Source organism: Poecilia reticulata, linkage group LG19, assembly GCF_000633615.1.
Source record: "Poecilia reticulata strain Guanapo linkage group LG19, Guppy_female_1.0+MT, whole genome shotgun sequence".
Classification (NCBI taxonomy): Eukaryota; Metazoa; Chordata; class Actinopteri; order Cyprinodontiformes; family Poeciliidae; genus Poecilia; species Poecilia reticulata.
In genome coordinates, this window is record NC_024349.1 from 5,689,221 (window position 1) to 5,698,340 (window position 9,120).

General features: G+C 37.5%; 1 protein-coding gene across 2 annotated transcripts in view; it reads left to right on the forward strand.

Moving 5' to 3' along the window:
• Nucleotides 1-8,456, forward strand: part of LOC103481259 (dnaJ homolog subfamily C member 7-like) — an 11,362-nt gene extending 2,906 nt beyond the window's left edge. Inside the window, exons 2-14 of one of the 2 annotated variants that reach the window (XM_008436632.2) lie at nucleotides 1,137-1,225; nucleotides 1,410-1,534; nucleotides 2,772-2,885; nucleotides 3,044-3,118; nucleotides 3,771-3,889; nucleotides 4,013-4,166; nucleotides 4,320-4,484; nucleotides 4,596-4,687; nucleotides 4,763-4,836; nucleotides 4,908-5,054; nucleotides 5,517-5,672; nucleotides 7,042-7,116; nucleotides 7,194-8,456. In XM_008436632.2, coding sequence (XP_008434854.1) covers nucleotides 1,137-1,225; nucleotides 1,410-1,534; nucleotides 2,772-2,885; nucleotides 3,044-3,118; nucleotides 3,771-3,889; nucleotides 4,013-4,166; nucleotides 4,320-4,484; nucleotides 4,596-4,687; nucleotides 4,763-4,836; nucleotides 4,908-5,054; nucleotides 5,517-5,672; nucleotides 7,042-7,116; nucleotides 7,194-7,231 — 1,423 coding nt within the window. In that variant the 3' untranslated portion in view covers nucleotides 7,232-8,456. The remainder of the gene's footprint in view (nucleotides 1-1,136; nucleotides 1,226-1,409; nucleotides 1,535-2,771; nucleotides 2,886-3,043; nucleotides 3,119-3,770; nucleotides 3,890-4,012; nucleotides 4,167-4,319; nucleotides 4,485-4,595; nucleotides 4,688-4,762; nucleotides 4,837-4,907; nucleotides 5,055-5,516; nucleotides 5,673-7,041; nucleotides 7,117-7,193) is intronic. The other variant, XM_008436633.2, reaches the window with a different exon arrangement.
• The last annotated feature ends 664 nt before the right edge of the window (nucleotides 8,457-9,120 follow it).

Consider the following 9,120-nt stretch of genomic DNA (forward strand, 5'->3'; position numbering starts at 1 on the left):
TCTTGATGAGACCTGCTTACATACAGTCAGGTGAGGATGTTGCTTGAATGGGTTTTGCTTTGGGGTGAATTGTGACAACAAGAAAGGCCAATTTTGACACGAAAAGCAAGAGAGCAGCTGCTGATTACTGTTTGACTTTCATTCCAACACCTGGTCCTTCGACCAGAACCGCAGTAGTTTCAAAGCTATGTTTAGTCCGGGACTGTGTGTACCGACCTCTCCTCTGATGTCCCAGTTTCAGGTATAAAGACGAGCAGAATCCTTTGTAGGAGGAATCCAAATAATCTAAGACAATGGTGTCGAACTCKGTTTCATTTKGGACCATATCAAAAATCTGAATGTTCTTAAAGGTCCGGTTGTGTCAGAATGTTTAAATCCATTAAACTGTTAAAATATTAATAAATAGCTGTCCTACAAGCTGTGATTGTTTTTGTAATCAAAATCACATATTTTGTGATGCTAAACAGTGTTTCCCTCARTGCATTATAAGCCTGGCGGGCCACCAGGCTTTACTTGTGCCCCCACCAGGCTTAGCATTGCTTATGTTTTTTTTTAAGTCTCTTTAAAACGTTTGCATTTTTTAAGACTTTATAGTTGGTGTTCAGGTATTAATCTCCCAATATTTCAATAACATGTAATTATCAAGCGATATTTTCAAATTTCCTGAAAAACATTTTTTTTACTAAAAAACACGACAGTTTTTTTTTTTTTGTTAAAAAAAAGAGTTAACTTGCTAAGTTTTCTGGGGGAAACCTTGCTAAGTTAGAAATAATGTTGTAATGTCATGTCTTTTGCGCTAATTTATGATGTTAAATGTGACTTTTTATCACTTGCCATATTGATCATGGACTATAACTTGATATCAAGTAAGGCTGAGGCAGCTGTCAGTTAAACCCAACGTTTTTGACAGTAAAATCAGGAAAAAATGTGGGGATATGTTGACTTTGTGTGAATTTTGAGGATTTGTATGAAACTGGAGGGACTCATTGTTGTAATTTGTAGWGTAGATGGCCACATAAAAAGCTGCAACGGGCCAGATTTGGCCCTCGGGCCTTGAGTTTGACACGTGTGATCTGAACCTGATTTACATATTCCTTCCTGTTTGACTTTGGTTTCTGTTTTTTTTTGCTCTCTAGCGAAGCCGAAGGCTTCAAAGAGCAAGGGAATGCATACTACAGCAAGAAAGATTACTCTGAAGCCTTCAACTACTACACCAAGGCCATCGGTGAGATCACGGCTAATTCCTGAGATTATTTTRTTTCCTTAATCCGCCTGATTGCTCCTCCTATGCTTCCTCTGTTGAGAAATAATCTGTTTTTGTTATTCTCTTCAACCAGGTCTTATTTTTTTGTAAGCRTATGTTTCTCTAACGTGTTTTTTATTTTTTATTTTTTTTGCTTTAAATTTAGATGCATGTCCCAGGAATGCCAGTTACTATGGTAACAGGGCGGCCACCCTCATGATGCTCAGTCGCTTTCGAGAAGCCCTCGAAGACTCCCAGCAGGCCGTGCGTCTGGACGACTGTTTCATGAAGGTATTAATGTTGTTTTTWATTTTGGTGCAGCCTCTTAGTCTTGATTAAAAAAATAAAAAAAATCAGTTAAATTCACTTATTCTCGCCAAACGGATACATTTTACTGCCTTTTAAAATGTACAATTTTTAACCCACTTTTTAATTATTAAATATGTTTTTCATCTAAAAGCATGTGGTTGGTAAATGGCATATAGAAAAACAAACACTGACCTAAATTTGATGTCATGATTTGAATATTTTCAATAAATTCTTCAAATCATTATTATTTTTGTTTTCTGTGAGTATATAAGTTTATTTTTAACAGTTCAGAAATGTGACTTCACTAAATATTAATCTAAATTTGCAATAAATTTAGTTGAAGAGAAATTATTTTTTTCTCTTAATAAATGATTTAAAATCCCTTTTTATAAAAGTGGTTCCTTTGCAGCACATGTCAAACTCGAGGCTCGTGGGCCAAATCTGGCCCGCCGTAGCTTTTAATGTGGCCCTCTAGATTATAGACTGAACACCAAGTGTGCTTAAATAATCAATGTAGTTTTTATCTGTTTACTGCCAAATTATGTCAGTTTCTCGATAATTATTGTGGAAATTCACACAAAATCAACAAAATCTCTGCACTTTTTAATGTGGTAATAATTGGGAGTTTATTGCAGATTTTTCATAAAAATTGTCAAAAACTTTAATGCTTGTACTAAACAGCTGCCTCAGCCTTAATTGATGTCAGATTATAGTCCATTGATCTATACAGCGAGTAATAAAAAGTCACATTTACCACCATAAATAAGCGTAAATATTTCCAAATTAGTATCACAAACACTTTGATTTTTATTGCAAAAAAATCATAAAAAGAATCACAAAATCTTGTAGGAACTGAAAAGATGTTAAGTAATATTATTTAATTTTAATAATTCATTGGTGTTTTAACAGCTTGAGCAGGTTTTATCAATACATTCGTCACAACCGGCCCTTTAAGAGCATCCATGATTTAGATTTAGCCCAAAACGAAAATGAATTTGACATCCCTGATTTAGAGGAACAATTTGAAACATCAAGCTGGAACTCATTGTTTCAAAAACTAAGATCAGTGTTCATCCAGCATTACACATAATAACTGCATGCATGAAACGTTAACACTTCTTTTACAGATATTTCCATCACCATTTTTAATCTGTGAATTTTGTAATGAACAGAGAATGAGTTGGATGAGTTTCACACATGTCCTCCKTTTTCATCGTAGGGTCATCWGCGCGAGGGCAAGTGTCACATGTCTCTGGGAAACGGCATGGCGGCCAGCCGCTGCTTTCAGAAGGTTCTGGAGCTGGACCCGAGCAACAAGGAGGCCAAGCAGGAGGTGGGAACTTTAACAAAACCGTTCATTAAAAAGTGTCATTGTGAGTTATCCACTGGTTTCCATTTATTGACAGGTTTTTGAAATGAAAGGAGAGGTTTTATGTTTGTTTTTATTTTATAAAAATGATCCTAGATATTCTCTGTTGTTCTGTTTTTTAGAAAAAGAATGCAGCGGTTCTGCTGGAGTACGAGAAAATGGCTGATTTCAGCTTTGAAAAACGGGATTTCAGAAAGGTGATTTCATTTTATCTTTCTCCATCAAACCCAAAAGTAGATCTGGAAARGGATTAAGGATGAGATCAAAGATGCCTCCATTAAAAACAAAAAGCGCAGAGTGGCTGGAAAATGTTACATTTATGTTTCACTTTGCAAAAATAACTCCTTGAAAGTTTTTGTTTTTTAGTCAAAATTTTGATTTTATTCTTTGCTTCGTCTCTTATCAGAAATGCTACATTAAAACCTGAGTGTAGTTTCATGTCATTTTTTCACCTTGTCTGTTTAGTTTATTAGTTTTATAAATTGTGGAGGGCTTATTACTTACTTACTTACTTACCTTTAATATCAGAGCAAGACCTTGAGAAAATACTGTTAGCTTATTACTCAGCAACCCAGAACAAGAATCAAATATTGGGAACCAAAATTTAGTTTTATGCCTCCAACTCAGAACAAACTATAAATCCAGAGAAACCTCTAAYAGTTTATAATATATACTTATYCTTATTAAACGTGGGGAACCAATATTTAGTTTTGCACTTTTTGCCTTTCTTTTGGTTTTGTTTTGTTTGAATTTTCTTCTCAYTCATGTGAAACACTTTGAACTGCCTTGCTGCTGAAAATGTGCTACATAAATAAGATTGCCTCAGCTTTCCTCGTTGTCCTGGTCCAGGTGGTGTACTGCATGGACCGGGCCTTAGCTCTGGCGCCTGCCTGCCATCGCTTCAAAATCCACAAGGCCGAGTGTCTCGCTCTGCTGGGACGTTATCCTGAAGCTCAGTCTGTGGCGAGGCAAGAACTCAAAGTCATGCTGGTTTTATTGTCTAGTTCTTCTTTTAAATGCTTAAAAGTGATTAGATATTGTTCTGTAGGTGAATGCAGCTTGACTTCCAGTGTAAATCTTCGTTTCTGCAGTGACATTCTGAGGATGGACTCGACCAACGCGGACGCGCTCTACGTCCGGGGCCTGTGCCTGTACTACGAGGACTGCATCGATAAAGCCGTGCAGTTCTTCGTCCAGGCTCTGCGGATGGCACCTGATCACGAAAAGGCCCGACTAGCCTGCAGGGTAACGTTTTCCCTCCGTGTGTTTTCATGACTTTCATGTGATATTTTGTTGCAGTTCTTCCTGCAGCAGCTCCGAGTCTCTCTTTGAGAGATCAGGGAGAACTCTGATCTCTCAAAGTCTGATGTGTGTTTTTGTTTTTTCTCACTAAACCAGAATGCCAAAGCTCTAAAAGCCAAGAAAGAGGAGGGCAACCAGGCCTTTAAGATCTGCAACTATGAATCTGCTTACGTTCTGTACACCGAAGCGCTGGCRATAGACCCCAACAACATCAAGACCAACGCTAAACTCTACTGCAACAGAGCCACGGCAGGAGCAAAGGTACCAGGCTGGAAAACTGAACCACTGTGGCATTAAGACACATCTGTGACTATTCATATTAGCTGAATGCCTCCGGTGAGTTCAGTCACTAACAGATTAATTAACCAACAGCTGAAGAAACTCAACCAAGCCATAGACGACTGTACCAGTGCAATCAAACTCGACGACACGTACATCAAGGCCTACCTGAGGAGAGCGCAGTGGTACGTCACGCAGGTTGTGCTCTGCTGTTCAGCATGTTGCCGTTTTCCACTGACTCTGACCTCTGACCCCCGCAGCTACATGGACACGGAGCAGTACGAAGAGGCTGTACGCGACTACGAAAAAGTTTACCAGACTGAAAAGACCTCAGGTACGCCGCGGTGCCTCACATCGGGACGTCCTCGCGCTCGAATCCTAAAACTCGGCCTGCTGCTCTTTCAGATCACAAACATCTGCTGAAGACGGCACAGATGGAGCTGAAGAAGAGCAAAAGAAAAGATTACTACAAGGTGCTCGGGGTCGGGAAGAACGCCACAGAGGACGAGATCAAGAAGGCGTACCGCAAGCGCGCCCTCATGCACCACCCAGGTATCTGGAAAGCACTCTTATTCCTGTAAAATAAAAAAATACACATTATTTTTAATGAAATCTGAAGTGTGTGTTTATATTAAACCATCCCAATCTACAGTTTGTGTAGTACGGGATGCAGTTTTATAACCTCACCTGATGCTATCTGCTAGCTAATGTTCGCTAACAAACCTCTGAGGCCTTCACAGAACATCTGGATTTATTCTGGGATTAAATTACACACAGCTGGGATCAGTTTACCATTTAATTTGCTTCTGAAGGGTTTTTATTTCAGGTCATCGTGGTTAAGTGGGATAGTTTTCAGGTTTTTACTCTACCTCTGCATCATCTTCCTTCCACTTCGCACTAAAATATACCAAAATTTAAGGTTGTACTTTAACAAAATTAAAATCAAAGGAACTGAATTCTACTATGGGTATATTTTTACCTCTTTGGTAAAATAATAAATGTATTTTCTCGCAGACCGCCACAGCGGAGCAGCTCCAGAGGTGCAGAAAGAGGAGGAGAAGAAGTTCAAGGAAGTGGGAGAGGCGTTCACCGTCCTCTCCGATCCCAAGAAGAAGATGCGCTACGACAACGGACACGACCTGGAGGACGACGGCTGCTTTGAAGGCGGTGGTGAATGGTTTTATATTTTAGTTAGTTTTTATCTAAAATATTTAAATATTTCTGCAAATATTTATATATTTAAATATTGAATGGTTTTATATTTTAGTTAGTTTTTATCTAAAATATATAAATATTTCTGCAAATATTTATATATTTAAATATTGAATGGTTTTATATTTTAGTTAGTTTTTATCTAAAATATTTAAATATTTCTGCAAATATTTATATATTTTAGATGGTCTGATGAAATGAGTCAAACTCGAGGCTCGTGGGCCAAATCCGGCCCGCCGTAGCTTTTTATGTGGCCCTCTAGATTCTAGACTAGACACTAATTGTGCTTAAATATTATGTTTTCAGTCAAATCAATGCAGTTTTTACTGCCAAATTATATCAACCAGTTCCTCCARTTTYTTGAGAATTWTCATGGAAATTCCCACAAAATCAACAAATCCCTGCAATTTTTTGTGGTAATAATTGAAAGTTTATGGCAGATTTTTCTCAAAAATTGTGAAAAACTTTCTTAATTGTACTAAACGGCTGCCTCAGCCTTAATTGATGCCAGATTATAGTCCATGATCTATACAGCGAGTAACAAAAAGTCACATTTACCGTCAAGAAGCGCAAATATTTCCAAATTAGTACCGCAAACATTTWGATTTTTATTACAAAAAAATCACAAAAAKAATCTCAAAATCCTGGAGGAACTGAAAARATCCTCAATAATATTATTTAATTTTAATAATTAATTGAGATTTTAACAGTTTGAACAGGTTTTATCAATACATTTGGCACAGCCGGCCCTTTAAGAGCATTCACGATTTTGTTTGACACCCCTAAACTTGGAACATTTAGACTTCAACCTTTTTATGTTGTAACCAAAATAAAAGCATCAAAGATCTGTGAGGTGTATTTTCAGTGTGGAATAATCCAATCAGAGTCAGAATGTCACAGATTTTGAAATAATCCAGATTAAAGTTGCTGATGAAGCAGCATAGCAGTTTGCTGCTGTAGAGCATTTTTAATGTAAACATTTTAAACTCTGATGTCCAGAATGTTAGAAAAACTAATAATCTAGGAATATGGGGTGGTGAATGAATTTTGAAGTTGCATATTAAATGGAAATTGGACGATTTAGAAGTTGGGATTCTATTAGCAGCTAATTTTACCTTTACTAGTGTGAGGTAGYGTTAGTTTCTAATTTAGTCCAACCTGTAGAGGGCGCCACAAGTCCAGATTTCCCCGTTATGTTTYACTGTTTATTGAAACACAATAAGTTTAAACACAAACCAGAGTGAAGCTGCTTCTGTGTGAATTGATTGAATTTTGTCCAGTTAAAGAATCAACTCATCTTGTTTTTTATTCTTTTACTTTCTTCCAGATTTTGATGCAAACAACATCTTCAGGGCTTTCTTCGGCGGTCACGGTGGAGGATTCAGCTTCGATTCCAGCCCCGGTATGAATTTTCACATTTTGGTGTCGGATTTGGATAATCGTAAACCCGCCTGWTTACAGACCGTTTTTCCTCCACAGACTCAGGACCAGGAAATTTCTTTTTCCAGTTCGGTTAATGTGAAGCGGCGCGACTGGGAGCAAACCTCTGCAGTGTAGATAAACGTGGACCCTGTCACCTGATACTCAAACTCCTGAGTGTGTTGAAGTATTCGCCCACTGATCTTTTAATTAATGTTATTATTATTATTATTGCACCCAATCCTCAAATCACTCCTTACACTGATGCTGACAAACGCCAGAGAGAATAATTCATAGGTTTTGGTTATAAATTAACATCTAAGGCACTTGAATCGCTTGAGGTTTTTGTACTAGCTGGTGTTAGCATGTCACAGTTGTCAATATTGACCTCGTATTACATGATTGAGATTTAAAACCGACTCAGGCTTCAGAAAGCTGGTCCGGGATGAGCGTGGATTAGTTTTAAAGGATTACATTTAACAAGCATAAAGTTTTTCCGAGGACCTGCCGTCGCTCGGAGCGTCTCRCCTGGAAGCCGACACTATTCCCGGGTTTTAAATGGATTTTGTTTTGTTTGCCAAAACCACATTTTCTCTTTTCATTTTGTTTCTTCTCCCTATTGCATCGAATATTTGACTCAGAATGTAATTCAACGTGTCCGTATGTTTTCTTTTTCAGTCTTTCCTCAGTTTGTTTGTATTTATTGTTCTGTGTATCGTCACCTGAATGCAGCAGAATGCCTGAGGACCTCGTCTTCAATCGTCTTTTTGTTTTGTTTTTAAGACGGAAACAAGCCTCTTAAAAGTGATTTCCATCTCGTCTTTGTCACTCTGACACTGCCATATTTTTTTTCTTTTTGAGACAAGCCAAAATAAAAGATCGTTTCCCTTTTTATTTTATTTTTCTCAGCAAACCAACCTAAACCAGTACCATCCACCCTGTTCCATTTAAGTGGTGCCTTATTGGGATTAGTTGAAGCTCACAGACCTAAACCTACAACAAACCACAGAGGTAGATTTTGTTGAAGCGTCTTCAAGTTTCTGGGGAAAAACTAAACATTTTCAGAAGTTAATTTTGCACATGAAGTCTTCGTCCTGTTAAATGTGAGACTTTGGGTTTGGTTCCAGCCGCTGTCCTGATCTGTCGAGTCATTACGGTGTGAACTTGTCATGCACGTTTGTTCAGTGCCGTCCTTCCCCTTCTTGTTCCACCTGTTTGGACGGGTATTCATTTTAGGTTCAAGGCTCTTTCCATCATTTGGTAAAAATGTTTTTTTTGTTTTTCTTTGAACATTTTGAAATAAAGGCTTGTCTTTTACTGTAACTCTGGACTTTTTTCTCTGGTAGTGATGTTTGACACATTTCATATGCTTGTTTAAAATATGAGTAAAATTTTCACAACACTCTCTAAATTATGTTACTGAATATTTTTCTTAGATTCATTATCGCTGTGAGGAAAAGACATTACAGATTAATGTTCCACATTTTGTCTCAGAAATTTAATGTCACCATGCAAGTTTTTTTTAATTATTGGATTAAGGTCCAACGCTGCTAACTTTCTTTCCTCTTCACCAAAAGCCAACATCACCTCTTGAAGTATTTTTTTGTATTCAAACTGATCGACAAGCCCTTGGTTTGACAGCGTAGATTGAGAAATCTCCACGTACCACAATGACTGAGCCAACATGAGGCTTTCGTCAGTTCATAAAATATTGTTTCCCTTTGGCACAAATGCATCGCAGCATTTAATGAGCAATTAAAAGTAACTGCTACTAAGCTCAGCTAGTAAAACTGGGTGTGGTTTTAATGCTGTTAGTAATAATTCACTTGTATTACATTTCGAAAAATAAAGATGGAGATACATACAAGTTGCTTATATCAAATCAGCTGTGAAACTGATACTGATGTGTTAAAAATGATTAACATTTGCCAATAACTATAAGCTGCACAGCCAGTTATTTATTTGTATTATTATTAKTAGTAGTAGT